The following is a 24,327-nucleotide window of genomic DNA, read 5'->3' on the forward strand; positions in this document are numbered from 1 at the left end:
AGGGATTGCTGTCTAACAGCCTTAAATGGGGCAATTTCATGGGATTAGGATCTACTAGAACAGATGTGGGAAATGTCTGACATTGTGATAGAAAATGCCAAATAACAGTTGTGGGATGTTACTTTCTCACGCAGCACAGCGTATAAAATAATGCAGAAAATGCGATATGGTTTGAGTCAACGCTATCTTCAAGAGTCTTCCTTGCAACTATTTCTTTCACAGCAGAGCCTCATGAGAATCTGCAAGTCCAACAGATCTTGAAAACAGTATGCTGGAGAGGGAAACGCGGAGACAACTGTTTTAAAAATGTCAGTTACTGTGGCACATCACTGGACCACAGAAAAAAACAGTTAAGCATTTTTTTTAACTGACAAATTTTGAAGTCTTCTAAATGCAACCTTGTATTCCTGTTTAGAAATATTAACAACAACAAGAAAACCCCTATATAAAGCAGTAGATGGTTGTACCCTTTCTCATATTCACTTAGAAGAGTTCTGAACTAGGCCCTGGTTCTTAAGAGCCTTTAGGATTACTAAAGGGACACTACTTGGGAAGAAGAGAATCATGGCATCTATGAAAAATATTCAATGTTTTAAAATATTTTTTTTCACACTCTAACATCTGTTGCTTCTTTCTTTAGTTAATTATAAGTTCCTTTGAAAATTATTATCTATGTGGATCGTTTTAACAACTGAAATTACCCATGTTCATTAATACCATTGGAGGCACTCAGATAAAATAATTAAGAAAATAGGAAATGCAAATTTTAAGCAAAACACAAATTAAAACATATCATTGTTATAATTAAACATTTATGTCACTTCTACAAAACAAAGAAGGGTCTGCCATGAGCCAAGCCAAATAACAAGTATCATGTGATCAAAGCTGATTTTAAAATCCTCTGGCTACATTTGTATAAACACGTGAACTACTTCTACAGCACACCCCATCCTTGTTAATTGAAAATCAGCACTAAGAGTGTATCACATACTGTGAAAAAGGCCTGGTGAACATAGGAGTGCAGATATCTTTACGATATGGCAGTTTCATTTCCTTCGGGTACATGCCCAGAAGAAGGATTGTGGGTCACATGGTGGTTCTCTTTGCAATTTCCTCAGGAATCTTCACAGTTTTCCATTTTGGCTGTACCACTCTACATTCCCAACAGCGCCACATGATCTACATTCTCCGTGCCCTCACCAGCACTTGTTATCTCTTATCTTTTTGATAATGGCTATCCTAACTGATGTGAGGTGATATCTCATAGTGGTTTTGATTTGTATTTCTTTGATGATCAGTGAATTTGAGCACCTTTTCAGGTACCTGTTGGCCATTTTTATGTCTTCTTTGGATAAATGTATATTCAAGTCCCTTGTCCATTTTTTAATCAGGTTATACATTTTCTTGCTATTGAATTGTATAAGCTCTTTTTATATCTTGATCACTTATGTGCCATATGATTTGTAAATATTTCCCCCCAACATATAGGTTGCCATTTCATTTAGAAACAATCTAGGTAACCACCAATGGATGAATGGATAATGGAACCATGAGATATTTCCAGCTTCAGATACAGACTAAAAGTTTCATTTATTTCAATGAGCTGGTAGAGAAGGTAGTTCAAGGTAGAGAATGAACTAGTTCCCAGACCATTTGGATCTGCCCCTCACACATGCACACTCTCCTTCCATAGGTGTAAGCAGACACACACATGCAAACACACATACATGCACACATGCACACACACATGCAGTGGAATGTTATTCAGCCTTATAAAGAAGATCCTTCCACTTGTCACAACATGGATGGACCTGGAGGACATTATGCTAAGTAACAAAAGCCAGACATAGAAAGAAAAATATTGCATGATCTCACTTATATGTGAAATCCAAAGAATAAAAAGGTCAAATATATAGAGATAGAAAATAAAACAGTGGCCACCAGTTCAGCAGGCAGGGAGGGCAGAAAGTGGGGAGATGTTGGTCAGATGACACAAAGCAGCAAATATGATGAACAAGTTTAAAGATCTAATGTACCATATGAGGACTGTAACTAGTAGTAGTATACTGTATTCAGAATTTCGCTAAATGAGTAGATTATAGCTGCTCTTGCCATAGAGAGGAGAAATGAGTCCCTGTGGGAGATGGTGAATATGTTAATTTGTTCCAGTATACTAATTATTTTACTATCTTTATGTATATTATACCATCGTGTTGTGTATCTTAAATACACACAATAAAATTTACTTTAAAGAAAGGAGGGGAAAATTTATTGTGAACAATAGCATCAACACACAAAAACAAGGTAGAGAATGAACTAGTTCCCAGACCATTTGGATCTGCCCCTCACACATGCACACTCTCCTTCCGTAGTTGTAAGCAGAGACTGTGCCTCCCTTATTCAAACTGCTGTCCCCAGAGCACATAACAGGGTAGCTTCATCTTTACTTAAAGAAATGGTGGGATAAAAATGAGTAAAAAATGTTGGTGCTCAGATTCCAGGTATAGAACTGTGAGTTTAGGTAAACCATCTACTAAGACTGTGATGCATGCAGGTCTTTAGAACCTGAAGAAACCAAGCAAACGAAGACCACAGCAATTAAGTAGCTGAAAAAATCTTCTGATCAGAGGTACGTCTCTGTAGGTTTTTGTTCAACTGTTTATTTACTTGATTTCAGAAAGGGTTTTAGCAATGAGTCTGCTGAGGCAATACGTTGGCCTTTACCACGTGGAACCTGCAATGGGTCATGGCTCTGCTTGTCTCCACCTTTTCTGTGTGTTGGGTGAGCAGAGTTAATACCAATTAGAGCCAAAGATTTCAGATTGGGATGATGGGGTGTGGAGAATGTTGTTCTCATGCAGTCATGGCCCAGGCTGTCCTAAGGCATGAAAATGCTTCCTGAAACAACATCCCAGCCTGTACAGCAATATACTGGGATGAAATATGATATTTTAGCAAGTGGAAGGAAGAATGAATTATCCAAAGATGCACCTGAATATAAGATCCTACCCTTGATGATACAAACTGCACACTAGGGCAGGAAGTCCTCAGCTGCCAACGAGAAGGACAACATTGGTACATCCCTTAAGGGTAAGTTGGCTGGGTATCCAAATCTCTTTCTTAAAAATGTGAATGAGAAACACTACTCCAAGAGAGAACTGTCTTTTAATTTCAATGGCAAGCACCTGGTCCAACCAGAAGTAGACAAGGTGAGCTATAGCAATTGAACAAACATAAGTGCCCAATTCGAAGGGGACATTAAATCAAGGAAAAGACCCAAGGAATGTTCCCTATGAATAATTCATGGTTGGCTCAAAACTGTCAGCAGGGCTATAATCAAAGACTGAAGATGCATTTGGAAAAGAATATTCTCTGATTATTTTTAAAGACACTGCTATTAAGACTTTAAATTTGTAAAGCCACATTTAAGTACTCATTGTTAACAGTTAAAAATCTGACATTTTAAAAAACAGAAATGGGGATTTCCTATGGCTGAGTATTTGTTATGCCTTAAAAAAAATCTGTTTGTTTTGCATGTACTGTCTGTTCACTTAGGCCTATAAAAGATCTTTAAAATCATGGACATTTAGTAGAAATTGTTATGACTGAAAATACTATCATTGTGTTTCTACACATAAATGTTACATATTTTAATGTCAGATATTAGAGAATATTTATCATGGAATTTACTGGAAAAATATAAAGGAAAAACGTGTGTGTGTAACTGAAGCCACTTTTACAGCAGAAAACCTCTCTTCATGAAAACTTCTTTCAATTAACTTTGCAATCACTGAATTTGAATTATTATAGACAGAAAAAACATAATTTTTTAAAGCCAAAGAAATCTGTACAACAGACTCTTCCAACACTATAAATAAAACATATTTTTGAAATATTCCAGATCTCCATACCGATTGCAATTTCCAGAGATTGTAGATGATTATTTATATGTCCTAGAGGCAGACTCTTGATGGATTAATTCCTATAACTCATCATTTTTCTTTTCTTTCCATCTGTGTCATGCATCATTCTTAAACTTGATTGCCAAACTTTCAGTGCTAAATTTTAGAAAACCCATATTTTTGTGGCCATCTGCTGTACCACTCAACTTTGTGTACTGATATTAACTTTTTCAAAATGCTCAAGCCTATTTTAACAAAATGTGGCATTTTTATTCTGATAATCTTTCATATTTGCAAGCTCTTCACTGAGATATTTCACAACAAAAGAAAGCAAATTTTGTATTCTCATGCTTATGAAGATGTAATATCAAGTTTCAGCTAGGGAGATCAATCATTTCTCTTGCAGAAGAATATTTGGAAATATAAGTAAATGCATTTTATAACTACGGTGCAATGGAAGAGTTCATACTGTGACCTTCTTCAAGCAAGTCAAGGTCGTCTGTTTAGCTTTCCTGCTAATGGAGCACATGAATATCCCTAGATCATCTATCAGATGCAGCAATTGTTAAGGAAGAAGATGCCTTTGCATGTCAGATATTAAACGGTATTTGAAAGGGGAGGGAAGGAGAAAGCGGTTAGAGTGATTTTGACCCAAACTAGGTGAAGCCACCAGGAGCTTTTGGTATCACACCTCAGCCTGTCCCCATCAACGGTGGCTCCCAGGAAGGTGAGCCCCTTGATGTCTCCAGCCCTGCCTCCCTGCTTCATTCTTCCTCCCTGACCAGGGGACCCCTCAGGCTGCCAGCAAGTGAGCTCCGGTTTCACAGGGGACACACCAGTATCCTGAGGAACAAAGGAGCCGTTGTTTCCTACATCTTTTTCCAAGGAACAAGCAAACCTTCCCCAGAAACCCAGTGGCTTTTCTTTCATGTGTCCAAGGCAAAAACTGGTGCACATGATGGAGAAGCACTGTGCTAAACAGAAATGCCTGAGAGGAAACAGAGTATAACTGGCCCAATGGTAAGTGCCCATGGCTATTCGATGGCTGGAAAGTTCCCATGGTCTATGGCACCCTGCAGGGCAGGAGGGCCCCAGGCAGTGTGTAACCCCAGTTATTGGACTGTAGCTTCAGAAATCCTGTCCTCATTGATCTGTCCTAGTGTGCTCAGGATTTGTTTTCATGAAACCAAGTGTAGCACATGCTGTTGGGACTACACAGCCCTTCGACCTGCTGTGGTCCCAGCTGCTGGCAAGGTGGTGGGCAGTGTTCTGACAGAAGCATCCACCTGTGGCACACACCTCACTTCCTGTGGTTTTTCACATCGGGGGTTTTCTCTGAAGCACCAGGAGACTGCTGGGCTTGTGAGGGTGCAGTCTGGGAGCATCCTGATAGGATGGCCTTTCTAATAAACTATCTAACAGAGAAAAATAAACTATCAGAAAGAAAGGGGAATAAACTCAAAACACATAATTGCCCCATTTGAAGAGAAAGATCACGCAGCACAAGTGTCCCTTTGTTTGATTAACCAGCTGTGGCTTAAATTTATTTATTTAAGTTTGTGTTCCAGCACCTGAAAAGAACTGAGCAGACAGAAGGAGCACGGACCCGTTTCCACCAGACCACATTCCAAGCACCCTGATGAGCTAGCCACACAGAGAAGAGGAAAATAAAAAAAAAAAAAAGAAAAACAGAGGCAGCCATTTTCAGCTGAGAACAATCACTTTTTTCTTCCTTTGTTTCCCCATAAAAACCCCAAGCCTCTTAGGTCAGCACTTCTGTCTTTCCTTCGTACCTAGCCCTTCCCCTACGTGGTAAGTAAATAAACTTTCTTTAAACTATTCTAATCTTTGTGTCGAGAATGCTTTCTCATCCTGTGCCACGAGTCCCCACCCTAACACATCCCTCATCCAATGAGAGCCATGGAGGTCGGGCACTCCTGAGTGGCATCTGCAGGCTTCTCAGTGAAACAGTCCTGCTGCCCACAGTAGTGACCTTGAGAATGTACCCTAATAGGGCTCTCCCTCTTTCCTGTCTCATTCCCCTCATCCTTTCCACCTGCTGCTGGAGATTCACCTCTCAAATTAACTACCTGCCCTAAGCCCTTGTCTCAAGCTCTACATTAAAGAGAGTTCAAGCTAGCATGCTGGCCTTGCCCCTCGATGCAGTCCAAAATGAAAGAGTGTGTCTCTAGGGCTTTGAAGAACTGAGTTTTCATGCACTCAGATCAGGGCTGGGATGGCACCCAGGGTGCACTGCCTATCAACAGGGGTGCCACTCACATCTATAAGATGTTTAACACCCCCCTGGAATTCTGCAGTGCACAACCTGCTCAACTGTATGCTGTATGTAGTGGCTTTGGAAGAGTAGGGATTACAGTGGGCATTCCCTCTCAGGCACATCCACATATGTGGGGTTCCCCCACCAATCCTCTCATCTCATTGGACCCTCAGTTCCATACACACTGGGAGGTCACTGATGGTCAACTGTTGTTCTCAATAAGTGATTAGCTTTTCTTCAGCTTTTGGTTGGGATGATTAACTTTACCACATTTGCTGTTGGTTGGTTGTACTCAGCTGGGTAACACAGATTTCTATAAGCATGTTGGTGTTAATGTTATCATTAGGAAAACTGTATTATTTATGCTTTTAAATTACTTTTTGAATATCAGACGAGGCCACAGAGTGTAGGAGGGAAACCTGTAGCTACCACTGCAAACGCCTGACCCTGAGGCTGGCAGCATCTCGCAGGAGCTGGGCCATCCGCTGCTTCATGCCAAGTTACTACCATGTAGGAGATGATTACTCTAGAAAGAACACCATGTCATTGGAACGTTGAGAGGAATAAATAATAAATTCCCTAAGAAGTACTTTAAATAATACCTGGCATGTAGCAATTATCATGATGGTTGACGATGGTGGTGATGAAAAATATTATCTTTATCTATAAAAATTCTGTATGTTTTCAGTGGGGTTATAATCAACTATTTTATATATGTATTAAATTTTATTTAAGCAAATTGCCTTTTTAGGATTATAAAGTGCTATTTTCATAAACAGTGGATAAAATTAGTTGTATCTAAACCAGGCCAACTGGCTCATGAAAGTAAGAACAGCTTCCAGACACATCAATAAGTCGCTCAAATGAAGAGCCCAGGCAAGGGGGACCCCATCAGTGAGTGGGGCACTGAGAGTACTGTTAGGGGCAGCAAGTAAACTTTTGGGACCAGATCTAGACCCAAATTAAATACCAGGACTTTACTATCACATGTAATTTAGAATAGCTGGCAATGTTCGAGTACCTGCAGCCTGGCATGTGTTGGGGTCACATTGCACAAAGGCAACCAAAGCAAACAAAAATAAGTGAGCAGAGAGAAAACTTTCCGCGTATCTCCTTATACAAATTTGCCTGTCCTCCAAAGAAGGACGACAGATCTCTAGGAAACCACTGTTCAACAGCGAGGAAACATCCAATAGGAATGCAAAGGAAACTAGAATAACAATTACGAACAGCCAATTTTAAAACTATTGAACTGTAAAAAACCTCAGTCTGCCCCAGGTTCTCCTTCCTCTGTATTTTATGATGAAAGGGGGTGTCAGCTGTCCCACTTGAATCTAAGTAGACACCTTTGTAAGGAGATTGTTATACTCTTAAAGCACTAAAATACGTGTAGTACTAAAAATTAAATGGGGAACTGGAGATATTTTTAGCCATCTACGAAGAAGGGAAACTGTTTTTTCTAAAAACTATACGTATAAATTTTCCATAGAGCATTAAAATGTTGCTCACCTGATACAGGCAAAATAAGGAACTAACAGGTACCATTGTCCCAGGAATCAGAGTCTAATAAGATATACTACAAGGATGCTTGAAAAATATTTTACTAAATATAATGTTAAAAAAATATATTTTACACCAGTAGATTATTCATACTTATTGAAACATTAGCATGTTCAGAAGTTGAGATTAAAACATTTCTTGAACTAAAACTATAAAAATTGTCTACAGTATCCTTTAAAATATCACCAAATTAAGAATATAGTTACAAAAAATTATACCAAAATATAAAAAACACCAAAAAAGGCAAATGACTTGTAGAAAAATCCTGAACTTTGATTTTGATCCTGGATTTTGGGTAAGAGCAGTAATATTAAGCAGATAAGGTTGGATGCAGCTCATGCTTTTTAAAAAATTATCATGTGAACTTAAATGATTTTAGTTCTACTAGCGAGGTCCTTGAAAATTGAGCTTGCTCCTGTTTTACTTGCCTGAGGCAAATTCACCCGAGACTTCATAAATAAGACTGGAGCTAAAACAAATACAAATGTGCCTGTTTGGGCTTTTTAAGCATCTCATACCGTGAGTGTGGGGTATTAGCTCTTGCCTTTCCCTGACTGTTCTTGCCCCTGTGCTTTCTGAGGGGGTCACAGCTTCCCGGGTCCTTTCAGGACCTTTGTGTGAAAAGCCCTGGCCCTGGAGTCTCGCTTTCCCGGCTGCAGAGCTGCAAGTAGGTAACTAGTTTTCTATGGGTCTCGATTTTCTTATTTGGAAAATCAAGAGTACATGAGATGACATTCCCCAAAACATGTTGCAAACCCTAATATGCTACACAAAAGTGTGGTATTTTGTAACACTGTCATAGTTTTTATACATCACAACCCATTTAAACTTCCAATTGCCAGGTTTCACTTGCTCCTAAATTTACCCGTTGAGCCATTATTCGACACAAACCCATTCTAGTCTGTTGTATCAACTCTGATTAACCTTCACAGAGCCCCTGTGACAGCGTGTATCGATCGTGATGCGTTTCTTCCTGACCTTTCCGGGCCTTCTGTGGCCCAGTTCTTTTGTATCTAGGAAATAAATTCTTATCCTATGCTCCCTGTTGGTATCTTAAATCATAGCTTTTGGTCAATTGTTTCATACTTTGTGTGATATTTCAGTAAGAAATATAGTGCTGGCTGTACTGTTTCTCTTTTTAAATCATTTTAGCTATATCTGACACCATCTTCAGCTCTATTCTTTCACACATCTGTTAAACCTTAGAGGGAATTTTTAGCTACATTAATTTAAAAATAATCCTATTTATACAACACAACATTTTATATCTTTCTTCCTTTCATGTGTTGTGATTTTCAGCCAAAACACAGAATTACGATTATGAGTTTATGTTTGTTGAATTTCCATGCTTGTGATAATCTGAGTGCTACTCTCATGGTTGGCAGAAAGAGAATGACCACAACGTTATGAAAATCAACAGTGCTGATGAACAGAGAAGACTTATGAAAAGACAAAACGGTCCTCCTTCTCTTAAGATACACCTCGACCTAAATAAACATAAACAAAAGTAAGGAATTATCATTTATCACTTAACATTGAGCAAATAAAATATGCAAATGGAGTCACGCCATGAAATTCTATTCGTGCCCAGCAAACCGGTTCCGAAATGCTGGTCCATACCCGCTAGCAACTTGCATGCTATGAGGCAAGTTCATTAATCTTTCACAAGTTGAGTTTTCCCATCACCAAGTGGAGGTAATAATGAAAACTGCTTGCAGGGATTCAGGGAGAATAAACATGATACGTTTTAATTACTATTAGTGCATGCATGGCATGTGCTAGGCACTCAATAAAAGTTAATTGTTTTAATATGTAAAACAATTTCAGGCCATTGTAACATGCTTAAACAACTCCAGTATGTATAGTTATAATGTCATATGATTATAGTTACTTCTAATATTTAATTTGACATTACACAGTAAGTTGGAATTTACAAGACTTGATCTAACAAGTGTTGTTATGGTTACTATTATCAAAACAATATCCAACAAATATTGTTATAGTTACTATTAATAAATAGGTTAAAAATGAAATGTAAATATGCCAAATAAATTAACATAAAATATAAGTGCTGTTTATATATTAATACATATCTATATATTAATGTAAGATATTAATATAAAAGAATTTAAAATGTAATAAAATATAAAATGCTTGTTTTATTGTTATGTTATTAAAGGATAGAACATTTTTTTCCTGAAACTGTGTTGAGGCTAATAATCATGGTGACAATAATTTCTATTTTATGAATGTCCATGTTAGATTTGGCACTGGGCTTAGATACATATAAATATCATGTATCATATGCAATCTTCCAAATACCTCCATCAGCCAGGTGTGAATGTCCCCTATTTCATTTGGACACATTGACCTGGAGGGGTGGAACAGCTGGGCAAGGCTCCTGGACACGCAGGGGCAGGTCCTCTCTGACCTGCCACCCACCCTTCCACCTGCTCCGTGCAGCTGCAGGTGTGCAGGGATGACATGCAGCCCTGGGGAAGGGCAGCGAGAACCAAAGGAGTCCACGTGCTCCTGTGGTTTTCGCTTGCTTGGAAGTGGGGAGTAAATGTCTGTTCTTCAAGTGTCCTGGTGTATCTCATCCTAGGCTCATCAGAGGTCTCAGCCACCAGGGAGGGACATTTGTTAGAAGTGGCAGTCAGCTGGACATACCTGTCTCAGGGTCCAGAGAAGGAGTACCAGGATCACAGAATCAATGACTTCAGGGCCTGGCCCTGAACTTTTTAGAACAGACAGGAATCCCAGGGGGCAGTGAGCGGGTCTCAGCTACACACGACTAAGTAGCAGCATGAGATCCAGGTCATCCCTCTGTGTCTGTCAGTCAACTCCTAAACTAACCTCAGGATCCACATTCCTCAAGCCTTCAACACTGGGAACTTTACATGCAGGGTTTCACAGGAGAACTAACTGTTCTTGGCAGGGGGCCTTCACTGCCTGAACTAAACCTCTTGTATTGAGATTTAAATAAACGCTTGGCAACTTAGTCAAAGACAAGGACATACAAATTTCCTGGTGAAACTGAGGAAATCTTCATGAAATTTCAGTTTTAAACTGGTAGAGCAGGGAAAGTCCTTTATATTCAGTTCATACTTGAAATCATCAACTCTTCCTGTAAACTGCTATAACGTTCAGGAAGTAAAGGTTCTTACACTTTCCACTTTAAAGCTGTACTTTACTGGGTAAATAACATTTGTTAGAAGACTATCATTTTAATAAGCTGGAGCTCAGACAAGCAGCTGAAATCTTGGGATAACAATTAAAGAAATGAGAGTAGAAAGGGCTCAAATGTGAGACCTTCTGTCACATCTTGCAAGTGTCACTATCTTTGACACAGGGCTCTTGGTGGGAGGAATCATCATCTTACCTCCTTGCTATCCAGCTAGATACTGGCAGGCAGATGATCACTTCATGACTCCAAAATCAATACATTTCCTAAACCTACAGCTGCTTTCTGGATAAAAGAACTTTTAAAACAAACACATGTCGTGGCCAAAGATTTATAAATTGCAGCTAGAATATGAAGGCCAGAAATGTTGCTTTTAGTTAGAAAACTATAATTTTTAAATAAACTTTGTAGGAATTTAATTGGTAGAGTAGATTTTCCAAGCAGTGCAAAGAAACCAAGCCAGTCCTTCATCTTGCTTATGTTCCTTCATTGATGTGGGCTGGTACTGCTGCCTTGAGTGACAGAAACTGGCTGGGCATGGAGGCTCATCCCTGTAATCTCAGCACTTCTGGAGGCTGTAATGGGAGGATCAGATGAGGCCAGGATTTGAGACCAGCCTGGACAACATTGCAAGATCCTCCCTCTACAAAAACTACTAAAACTTAGCTGGGCCTGGTGGCACACACCTATGGTCCCAGCTATTCTGGAGGCTAAGGTGAGAAGATTGTTTAAGCCTAAGAGTTCAAGGCTGCAATGAGCTATGATCGATCATGCCATTACACTCCAGCTCAGGGGAGAAAGCAAGCCCTAGTCTTTAGAGAGAGGGAGAGAGAAATGGGGAGAGAGAGAGAGAGAGAGAAACTGGAATGCATGGGAAAGCCATGTTAGGATAAAAATAAATGTATTTCTACCATCAAGAAGTAGATTGCTCCTTCCTGAGCAATTACCATAATTACAATTTCCTGAAAGTAGATTGCCAGTAGACTAAGTTTGGTGGGAAAAACAAAAAGAAAAGCAAACCACTAAATTACCTAAAAACTGACAGTAATCTCATTGGAGACATGAGTGATATTTTTTGAATTTGAAATCTGAAATTACATTTGTTTCATAAACCATAATTCTGTAATAAATAAAGCAATAAATACATTGACATTTTAGAAAGACTTTTTTATATTTATAATCAAATGTGTCTTGTACACACACACATTCCAGTAACCATATAAGAGATATGCTACACTCTTGCTTAATATATTTTTTCTTTCATTAAATTGTTTTTGAATATAATTATTGAAGTCAATTCACAATGAGAAAATGAATGATGTGAACTGTTTTCTGAATTCTCCATACAGCAAAGTGTGTGGAAACTAAAGTGTAAGATCAACTCAGATCGTTCATCCCCGGGGTTTCCCAGCAGGTGAGACACACCTTGACACGGAAATGCAGATCTCAGTGTACAGACATCATGCCACCAGCAACAGGAGACGATCTGCTTCAGTAAAGCATAAAGCTAACCCCTTTAAATGGTTTCCCTAGAATATATGAATATTCATAGATTTACCCATTTAAAATTATTTAAAATAAACAGTTTAAAAATTTCAGCATCTGAAATATCAATAAATATATAGTCCTGAACTATACCCTAAAATGTTCATGGTTTATAGTTCAAGCTGATCTGGGAAGAACTGTCTCTATAATCAGTAATAGATTTTATTAGAGCTACTACAGTATCTTTGCCAGCATGAAGGGGAACAAATCTAATTGAAGATCCCAATAACAAAAATCTCCTTGGGCCTGGTGTAATATCTGACAAAGCACCTCATAACACTCTTCCTCTCCTGAAATTTCCCAAGGCTATCTGGGCTGTGTGGTTTTTGCATCTCACAAAAGCAGGCTTTACAGTGAACAAAAACATCACTCAGCCTCATGAACCAAGAGATTAAAGTGCTGCAAAGGCCAGCTGGAAACATCTGCCGGATGCCAAGCCAGACCCTGTCCTGCTAAGTGTCTCCACCAGAACACTGGCCACTGTCCCTCTGGGTCCCCTCTGTGGAGCCAGCACCAGGGACAGGGGAATGAGATGAATGCCCAGCAGGTGTCAATACTCAGTCATCCTTATAGAAGACACAACAAGAGCAAGAACAGGCCTTTTGAAAAGAGCTTGAGTAAGTGGAATTTTATTTAGACAGTGTAAAGTGTTAAAAGAAATATGACCTGCTAAGGCAGAAGACAAACAAAACCGTAAGTTCTCTTATATTCCCTCTCAATTGGCACCGACTCACTCTGAACACAGCTCCACGGAGTTTCTCAGTCCCCAGAGTGCGTCAGGTTCTTCCCGTGGCGTTCATTCTTTGCCATGGTGGGGACGCAGCACGGGGACATTACTCCACATCACAAACCAAATGTAGTGACCGTAGTTACAGGCTGAAGTTTTTGTCATAGCTCAGAAATCAGAACTGAAAAACTCCTAGGGCAGTTTATCCCATATGTGAATACTTAATTCAAGAAGCCTCCAAGCTACTCTGAATTTGCAGTATTTTCTTTAGACGTTCTCATTAACCAGAGAAACTTGAATGATTCACATTGTCTAGTGTGTGCAGAGCACCTAGAGGCTGCCCGTGTTGTGTTTACAGAGCGCTTAATCTTTGCAGAACATCTAGCATCTGCCGAGATGCTCATGTTTGTGGAAGATCTGGTGTGGGAGAGCCCCCGGTGCCCACAGAGCGCCTATTGTGTGGGGAGCACCTAACGTCTAGACATGTCACGTTTTCAGAGCATTTGGTACCTGCAGAGCATAAAGTGTCTGAAGAGCACCTAGCACAGGCAGAGCACCTAGTGTGTGCGGAGCATTTGTGTGGGCAGAGAACTCCGTATGTGCTGAGTGCGGACGCCCAGCTCGGGAGTGGGCTGTGTGTGAGGAGCAGGCTACTCACCACGTTGCAGCCAGCACAGTCAGGCCCATTCTCGCAGGTCCTGCGGCGAGCTTGAATGCCGCCCCCGCACTGGGCTGTGCACCGCTCCCAAGGACCCCAGCCTGTCCAGAACATGTGTGGGGGGCACAGCAAATGCTCATTGCAGTATCTGTAATGAGGAAACCAAGAGGAAAAGGAAACTGATTAGTGCCGCTTGGAATCACTGACATTTCCACTGTGCATCCGTGTGCCAGATGTTGAACACATGGGCATGCTCTGCGTGAAGGGGCTTTTGTACTCAGTGGTTGCACAGTGCAGGAGGCAGATGCGGCGCTGGCCATGCTGTGTGTGCACAGACAATGGGATGCACGGCAGACAATGAGGAAGATGCTGAACTCACAATGCAGGATGGATCTTCCTGTGCAGCCAATTAAAGGAGAAACAAAACAAAACCCTTCAAACAGACACCCAAAAATAAGAGCGTACAGAAAATATCTAAGTAGGGCATTTATCTTCTAAACATAAACATTGAAAGATACAGTAGTTACAAAGTCAGCATAGCTTTATTTGGAATTCATTTCTCATTCTTGAATCACATAAATCCTATATTTATATCAGGATAAGTTAAAGAAAAGTTAAAGCATGACATTAGCATGAAGGTCCATGCTACATATGACTTAGGTTATTGTGTTTTTAAGTTTATGTGTCGGCTCTCACAATGATGCCAAACAATCTTAATTTGAAAGACCACCAGTTATTTATAAATAATTGAATTACTATACAATTTTACAAATATTAGTCCCATTTTGCAGTGATTGAACGCACTTCTAAACTTCTACATAGACACGCATTTTGCCAACTTATAGCCAAATACCCATGGCCTCCTTTTGCCCTATAATGAGTCACATTTCTCTTGAATCTTTAATACTACAAGTGAAATGAAGTGAAGTGAGGGAGACAGACAAACAAAAAACAAGAAGGAGACAGTCTGCATAGCTATAGCCTATAGGGTACAGCTCATAGGAAGGAAGAAGTTACTCTGAACTTTGCTAAATACAGTGAGACACACTTGGAGATTTAAGGCAGCAGTTCCCAACCTTTTTGGCACCAGGAACTGGTATCATGGAAGATAATTTTTCCATGGACCAGGGGTGGGGTTGGGGGTGGGGGGATGGAGCTCAGGCAGTGGCCCAGTTCGTAAAAGGCCACAGACGAGTACCAGGCCAGGGACTGCAAATTTAAAGGACTATTTAAATTCCATATTCCATGTACTAAGCCTAGATCTAGCTTCCAGAGAATACTAGAAAGCAAGACTTTTTCTCACGTCTACCTCCCTTGCTAGGCCATCTGCCTTAAGAAACAGGAGGCAAAGGTTCTGACTTGCTGGCCCAAGTTAGGCACCTTTATTGTCGTCATTATTAAGAAATGCTTACCCTGCAGGGCACTAGGAAAAGAGAGGCACAGAGGGCTTTCTCATCACAGGTGTTCACAGCCAAAGATAAACACAGCGAAATGGACACAGCTCAGAATGTGCAGGGCAGGATACACTGTCTTAGTACACAGTGGTATCACTGTGCTTTACACGTGGAAAATGAAGTGCATTTCTGGAGTAGAAAAGAAGGGCAAATGGTAGCCAGAAACCAGGGCAAGTAAATTGCAGAGTGTTGCTTCCTGGCAGCAAATGCTGGTGAGACGGAACTGTCTCTCCACCAAGCCAGAAAAGCTCCACGGAGAACGTGAGGGGACAGGTACCGTGTGGAAAGCAGAAAGCAGGCTGACCTGAAGGGCACCCACAGGATGGGGCGTACTGCACACCTGCTGCTCCTCTGGAAGACCATGGAGGGTAGAAATGGGAAGAGTGAAGTAAGAAAGGTCTTTTCTTCTTTTGACAAGAAAAAAGCAGAAAAAGGCATCAGGCAGTGGAATGATCTGTCTTTACCAAATAGGGTGGAAAAAGTTGAACTCTATAAGCAACCAAGGAAGTTCCACAGAGCTCCAGAGATATAACAACACCATCAGAGTTAGGTTGAAGACTGGTCTCTGAGGGTTGGTGTCTCATCCCGAGGGTGGCCTGGAGCCCCTCAGATTTGAAGAACTCCTTCTGTTTCAGTATGGGGTCTGCACCTCCACAGATGGAGGCCACCAGCAGGAAGAGCTGATGGAGCAAACACCAGCCAGAGGAACAGACAACCCAAGTGACAGACATCCCAAGCTGGGTAGATATTATGGTGTCGGGGAACGTGAGAAGCAGAGCTGGAGATGGGGTTGGGTACAGTGGAAATAAGATATGGCCACTGTGTGAGTGAACAGAAAAACAAACAGACGGTGGAGTCCAAATTCTTCCTTCCAGGGAGAGACAGCTGCTGTGCAGGGACTGAAGGAGCCCCCAGAGAGTCGAGAGCCAATCAGGCAAACAACGAAGTTTTTCTAAACTTTCAATGACAAGAGCAGTCAATGTAACTGAACAGTTAATCACTGTTCTTCATCTTTTCAATGTTTAAGACAACCGAAAAGTGTTAGTTTAGGTTTCCCTCTTTAGGTAGTAACCATAGTCCCCTACAGTCATCAGAGCTCAGGGCCAGCGGATTTTCTCAGTGCAGCAGGAAAACGGAGGAGCCTTCTAATTAGGGAGCACGGCCTCTAGATGGAGGAGTCAAGACGAAAGCAAGGACATAGTAGGTGAAAAGAATTTGACCTCAGGAGGTATGTGCAAATGTGTAGAGTTACCGTAAGTAAATATTAACATATGTGCCGGTGCATGGAGCATTCCAGGAGGAAATTGACATTTTGTTTTGAGAACACATTTTGAAGAAGTCAAGAAAACTCAGAATAGCAGAACTCTCAGCATTTAATTAAAAATATCTATGTGTAACTCACTGTGGGTAGAACGAGAAGGAGAAGGCCATCTCCTGTTACCAAGCTGATTCACTGACATTTAAACGGTGTGGACTTCCTAGACAACTTGACCCTAATTTCAGCCTTCAAACCCAAAAACAAACAAAAAAAGGTAAGGAGGGCAATGGAAAACCTTACTAAAAGTGCTTATAAAACCTTTGACTTTCAATAAGAAGCACAGCAACCAAGCTATCATTTTCCCATGGCAAAATAAATCATGGTTCACAAATACTTTCTCACATTTGTGTATAATAGGCCACCTCTGAAAATGCTCAGCATGTTATTATAGTTAAAAATCTACTCCAACCTGGGCATGTGGCTCAGAATTTTCAGCCACTGGGAATAAATTATCTATTGGCTGCATTTTAAGGTTATCGATAACTTGCCTTCCTTATTTATTTATTTTTCTTTCGTCTTAATTCTTCTACAGTAGTCCATGAAACAAGCCACACCAGGATCTGTTAGGGTGTCACCCTCTGAAATTGCAGCATCTCTAACAAGAAAAGTCAGAGAGAATAGAAACTGCTGGGCTAGCTCTGTCTCTGAGTGTCTGGGGTTTCCCTAAGAATTCACCCTGGAAGAAACTGCTTAGAGGAAAAGCCCTTGTGAGCCCTTAGGTCTGGATCCTCTGCAATTGTGAGAAAGTGTCCCTTACCCAAACAACAGTGAGGCTGCGAAGTCCGTTCCCTTGGTGTCTCTGCTTGTTTAAGATTTTTATTAATTCATGTATAACATATACACAATGGGCTGGAAGCTGGTTCCTCCTTTTTCTAGACCTCAACACGCTGCTGACTTAGACCAAATAATGAGCTAAATATTTTGGAAATTTTCTTGGCTCTCTTGAGTTCCTAGTTTCTCAAAGCATTGAAAGTCACAGATGCATTTCATGATGCATTAAAAATTAAGATTTTAATTTTGCCCATGGCTGCTCATTTCCATTTTGCATTTAAAAGCCAATTAATGACCCACCATTGTTTCTTCATAAATTATCCATTTTTCCACAAACCCAGTCTCTATGAAAATAATAGTCTTTCATAACTTCATGTAGAAACTGCTGCCAAGCACTGTCAGGGAAGGTGGACACACAGTAGAAAGCTGAGGGTGTGACTGACTGTACAACCTCTCCTTATAACCTCAGAAAGATAAAAGAATCAGAGAAGTGTTTAGTCACAGAACGTGTCCTTTCGAGAGCAAGTGTATGCCACACAGATCCCCTCAGTCACTCCAGAGACCTCTAGCGAGCTTGAGGGTGTCCCTCGGCCATCTTAGCAGGACCCCAAGGGAGAGAAAGGCAATTGAAAAAGGATTGTCAGTGTGGCTTCTGTTTAGTGGAGCAGACCCCAGGGAAATCCACTGAAGACCCAGAAAGTTATTTCCACAAAAATACCACCAGCTGGGACGGAAAGGGACAGAGAAAGGACAATGCAAGGCTGCCGGCAACCCCATGTTCTGCTGGAAGGAAGAGGGCTGATTACTCAGCCAGATGCACACATGCCACCTTCAAGAGAAAGGAAGGAGGATTCAGGAAGCAGAACTAAGAACCCAGAAGGCAGAGCCAAGAACCATGGAGCATCACGCCCGGACCCTGAAACTTAATCAGGTAACTAACTGCCAACACTTGCCCATCTAGACTGAAGAATTGTTATGGAGCAGTGATTCTTTTGTAATTTCCAGCCGCCTGCATTTTGAACAGAAATGTCTATAGCTGTCATCCTTGGCCTGTCCCACCACTGTACCGCTGAGTGTGTTGTTGGCAGATAACTCGTCTCTTTTGTTCCAGAGATTGACAGATGGGAACTACACCCCAGGGAGACTCATTCACACCTGGGCCTGATTTACATGATAAGGTTCTGGACTTTGGGGAGATGATTAAATGGAATAAGACTCTTGGGGATCTTGGGAGTGGGTGAAATGCGTTTTGCACATGGGAGGAGGATGGAGGGATGGGTTAGAGTTAGGGTTAGGGTTAGAGAATCAAATGTGGCACACAGACTCTAGACAACCCCAGGGATCCTGCCTCCTGACTTCACACCCTGGGTCACCTCCTTTTCTGAAGTGTGGACAGATCCTGTTTCTTACTTCCAATGGACAGCAAAAGGGAAGGTGATGGGATGTCACTCCTGTGATTGTGTTACATAAGATCACAATGTCCATCTTGAGAGGAGACTTCGTGGTTGGGTTTGAGGAAGCAAGTGACCATGCTGGGAAGGCACATTTGGCAAGAAACTGAGGGTCGTCTCTGGATAGCAACTAAGTAAGAAACTGAGCTCCTCGTTTTGCCAGCCCACAGTGAACTAATACCGACAGCAACCATAACAGCCACGTGGTGTTGGAAGTGGGTCCTTCCCCAGGGGAGCTTCACATGACGCTCACATCACAGCTCTGACCCATGCCTTGTCTGAAGCCTGGTGAGGCTCTGAGCAGGGGACCCAGGTAAGCCATGTCGGAACTCCTGACACATCGAGACTGAGAGACGATACATATGTGTTGTTTCTCCTGCTGTGGATCTATTGCTACACGGCAGTAGGAAACGAATACAGATAAATAACCTTTGCATTTTGATATTTACAGAAGGCCATTTCTTCTTCCTTGTTGGTAGCCTCTTTGGGAATCTGTGCTTATACTCAGTTCCTGATACTCAAGAAAACCTTTTCAAGGAAATTTCAGAACAAGAAAAAAGTGTCTATATGTTCTAAAATACATGTAAAAAATAAGTGAGATTTTTTTTCAGAAAAAAATAATGTGAATACTTCTGAGATTTTTGTCACAACAAAATTCTGACTGAATTATTCCACACGTTGGAGATTTTGTCCCAGATGAGAAGTAACTAACTATAATCCTGACATTAACTTAGGGAATCTTTTGAGAGAATTTATTCATTTATTTGTGGCCACTCATAATATCTTTAGGGGTGGTGTTGAAGTAGCACAATGTAATTTTATTAATGCTTCTATAGCGCAGCCCTTAGTCTGTTGTGTTCTCCCATGGAGAACATGGTCTACTTTAATCTTGAGCTTAGTTTTCCAATATCTCCATTGTTGGAATCAAGATGGTTTTTCTTTTATATTTCTTAGGTGGAGAGCTCCACAGAACATAGCAGAGAAATCTAAGAACCTTTTGCTTGTGATGGCCAAGGAAGAAACATCAGGTACTTGGTTTATCCAGTTTTCATTAATGTCTTGGTAGCCCCCAGAAAGGCTATTCAATAAGAAGGTTTAAATTTCATAAAATTCTCACAAAGTCCCTGTTCTTGCCATCCATCTTTTTATTACTTAAATTCAAATTTTCCTCCAAATGCTAACCTACAAATGAATATTTCTTCTGCACAAAAAGGAACATTTTAAATGTAATCCCCCAAACACACTGGCCATCTGTTTTTCCCCTGATCTTTTTCTGAAAATGTAGCTTTATGAAAAATCATGTGGATAACAAAACATCCATGTGTTAGCCGCATTTGTGTGTGTTCAGCCTAGGAAACGCAGTAACACATGTCAGGCTTGCGGCAGTTCCTCCATTCTAGGGAAGACTTTGAACACAGGGAAGTGATTTTGGCTGAATGGGTCACCCAGGTTGAGTATCCCTTATCCAAAATGCTCAAGATCAGAAATGTTTTGGATTTCAGATTTTTTTGGATTTTTGAATATTGGCATATACATAATGAGATATATTGGGGATGGGACCCTAGTCTAAAAACAAAATTCATTTATGTTTCATATACACCTTACACAGATAGCCTGAAGGTAATTTTATACTATATTTTTAATAATTTTCTACATGGAACAAAGTTTTAACTGCACGTTGACTGCAACCTGTCATGCGAGATCAGGTGTGAAATCTTCCACCTCTGGCATCATTTCAGTGCCCAAAAGTTTCTGATTTTAGAGCATTTTGGATTTCAGATTAGGGATGCTCAACCTGTACTATGTGACAATTTATAGCATTTAAAAACCTCCAACCAATTTTAAATCATACAAGGCTTGGAAATAGCAAGGAGACAATTCTTCTATAATAGGCTTTCCCACGTACTAACTGGTGTTAAATAGAAAATGACAGGCCTGCACAAGACCATCCCAGGGGACTACTTAAAAAATGACAAATGCTTTGTAAAAATCATCTTCATTTCTCCCTTAGTCTAAAGTAATAAAATATTAATTGGTAAGTGAGAAATACAGTGAAGAAAGAAAGGAATGATTCCCTTAGGAATGATTTTAGGTCAAAACAAATACCTAGTAGAGAACTACCTTATAGTAAGTCTGTTGGTTTTGTTTATATAAATACTAATCACACAGCAAATACCTACCTATGGTATTTCCATAAGAGGCTCCACTGAACTCATGTCACCAAATAAAAGCTGACTACATTTTAATTAAAAGGCATTGAAAGTCTTTCAATGCGTTTAAGTCATGATAGCAGAGTAATAATCTTAAAATCGCTGTGAAATTCACCTACTTGAAGTCTTTCCCAATAGTGATAAACTGGAATATACATAAAATAGGCAAGAAAGATTCAACAATCACAACTGCAGATTTTGAGGCTGAAATCAAATTCGAATTTTATGCAAAGAAATATATTGTTAAATCCAAGACTAAACTGAAACGTTGCCATGATGTGCTAAAAGCCTAAAACAGATATGGAAAAGAATTCCCACTTTGGGTTACAGGACAGCTTCATTGAGGGGATTTATTAATAGACAAGTGAGTAGTTATAGATACAACTAAAACCCTGAATATGTTCTCACCGGCACTCCAGCTGCTTAATTGAGTTCAGACAAAAACTTTACCCCAGGGGCCCCATAGCTTTCGGACATGGAACCTTAACAGGTCTTCCTTGGAACTGCAGCTTTTGAAACCGGTCTAGCTGAACTCTCCTAAGAACAGTCTTTCTCCAGGAGCCCAGCACAGAGGTACCTGCGGTCCCTGGGCCTCGGATGCCTTGGGAATTGCTCAGCTGAGTCGACCCAGCTGTGCAGGCACCAGGGCGGCCCAGCAATGCTGTCCACGGGAGGCTTTGGTCAAAAGTAAAGGACGTCAGAAAAGGAAGAAGTGATTCAGCTCGACAGAAAGGGATGCTGCAGATAAGCTACGCTGGGTCCAACTACAACCGCCGGGAAGCAGACCTCACCGGCGGGAGCGAGCGGGAGGGGGCGACGCCGGGGGCAGCGCGGCGCCTACCTTTCCTCGCGGTTCTGCCCCACGCACACGCGGCCCCCGTGCCGGGGGGTGGGGTTGCTGCAGGAGCGCTGCCGCACCTGGAAGCCGATCCCACAGGTGGTGCTGCAGGGAGACCATGACGTCCAGGGGGTCCAGCCTCCGTTCCTGGGGGAGAGGAAGCAACATGATCACTGGGTCACCCGGCTCCTGCCTGCATCCATTGCCACATGCCCGCGTTCCAGAGGACCATCTGCCTGCGGGGCTGCTGGGAAGAGGGGGGCGGCAGTGGGACAGAGGGACTGTGACCTGTGAGTCCCAGTTACTGTCAGTCCCCCACCCACGGGCATCCGATTTACAGTCAAGATAGGAAATTTGGGAATAAAGGTTTAAGTGCACTATAATTTTATGTGGGCTTTATTAGAAACTATTAAGAAACCTGAGTTATGAAAATATTAAACTAATGAAGAATGTTTTTCACCGAAAAGCATTTAGAAATGAACCCCTAAACCTCTAGAGTTTATAATTTTTTCATCTGTATTATATTCTTTATAAACTATGAAAAGTACACCTTTGAAAAAAATGACCACCTAAAACTGTGTATAATGCTTTCTTTTATAATCTATTAAAATAAGTAACTCTCCTGACAGCAATCAGATTGGTAAAGAGTGCCATGATTTCACATACTGTTAGAAGCTTTAAAACAAACTTTATTAAAAATGAAGGAAGGGAATTTGAATTCAGATTCTTGGCTATTTTATTGCAAATTGACAAAGATATAAAGAGTATAAGGAGTGCAAATTGTATATAAATATAGTATTTATGTTATTATACATATAGAATAATGTAAATACATAAAAATATAAAAAATAAAAATAAAATGAACCATTTTTTAAAAAGTGGTTAATAAAATAAACCGTTATTGATTGCCAGAAGAATTTTTTTAGTATTGTATTTTTTTCCTTAAAGTACCTGTACTTGGATTGTTTATAATTTAAATGTCTCCCTTAGCAGTTTGATCCTGCTATTAAAAAATAAGTTATAGGGATTTTTAAAGATTTTATGTGTTAAGATATTTAAGATATTTATTAAATTCAGATTACAAACTCCACATAGATGGTCTACTGCATGTAGAATTTTTTTCTACGTCTGCAAAAACATATATTTCTTTGGATCTCTGTCACTCTCATCCATCTACCTAGTAGAGATCTATTTGCATTTCCTTTGGAAAAAAATAAAATAACATTACTTCTCAGTTTTACTTTATTCATTCCTTTAAAAACATGCAGGTCCACAACTATGTCATTGAAGGTCGTAGTGTAAATAATAAGTTGATAATATAATTTTTAAAATAAATTCAAATAAAAATTCTTCTGGAAAAAGTCTTAATATATCTCATATTTCCCTACTATTTATTGAAACTTGGTGATATAAATCAAATATATAGTAATAGCTTTATGTATATTATAATAAGGCTGCTTTATGATAATTTAACTAAAATTACCATAAAATAAGACAGATTCTCCCATGTTTCTCATAAAGGTAATTAGCTAGTATTTTATACCCTGCTACCTACAATCTTAAAATTTATCCAAGTTATTTACTGAATTACATTCAAAACTTGAATAGCAATTTCAGCACAAATAACATTTTTACTTTTCAAGTTTCTTTATATATGAAAAAAATTAGATAATGCAGAAAAAGATTGCTTCCAAAATTGTTTGGAAATTCTTAATTTCTTAAACCATTTAACAAACATAAAAATGTATAATACATTCTATTTATAATATATGAAACATGTATACAGGGCAGAAAATAAATAGAAGTATGTATAAGTAATAGAAATGTAATAAATGAGGTGATAAATGAATGCAATTGTATATGTATGTACTCATTATATGGACATGGCTTTACATACTTGTAAATGCTGCTTAGCTGCAGACATAGTGGCCAAAGAAGCAGCATACAGTAAGCATATATCAGCACGTAGACCACTTTTATGATTGTCAGTACAAAGCAATCACCTTATGTATTTAAAGCATCACTAAAACTGTTCACTTATTTATTTTCTGATCTTAAAATAACCACTTGTAGTATTGTGGCTCTGCTTAGAGAATGATTTTCCAACTAAATAAGTCACAGTAATGCACTTGATAGGCCTTTTATTCATTAAACAATATGAGAAAAGAGCATTAGGTATTTATCGTAACTTTCCAACAACAGCAATTTGATAGCTTTTATAAAGTTTCTGCTAGGCATTGATGGAAATACTTAGTTTTATAGAAAGTATGCAGTACATAAAACACTGTTGATATGCCCATGAACTCTGTAATGCAAGATAACCTAATCTCTGTAGCTACGATTTGTTCCTTTCAACTCTGTGGTGTGAAGTGTGTGACCGGAGGGCAAAGTTTGCCCTTTGCACCCGCACCTTCCTATTCTGGCCCCCCTC

The 24,327-nt window shown here is 40.1% G+C and overlaps 1 protein-coding gene across 1 annotated transcript in view; it reads right to left on the reverse strand.

The window, feature by feature from the left end:
- SEMA5A (semaphorin 5A) overlaps window positions 1-24,327 on the reverse strand; it is a 320,624-nt gene that overhangs the window by 44,716 nt on the left and 251,581 nt on the right. The window contains exons 14-15 of the mRNA XM_045566609.1: window positions 21,900-22,043; window positions 13,855-14,002 (exon numbers count right to left, since the gene is read on the reverse strand). Of these exons, the coding sequence (XP_045422565.1) occupies window positions 13,855-14,002; window positions 21,900-22,043 (292 nt within the window). The remainder of the gene's footprint in view (window positions 1-13,854; window positions 14,003-21,899; window positions 22,044-24,327) is intronic.

Source organism: Lemur catta, chromosome 12 (assembly GCF_020740605.2).
Source record: "Lemur catta isolate mLemCat1 chromosome 12, mLemCat1.pri, whole genome shotgun sequence".
Lineage (NCBI taxonomy): Eukaryota > Metazoa > Chordata > Mammalia > Primates > Lemuridae > Lemur > Lemur catta.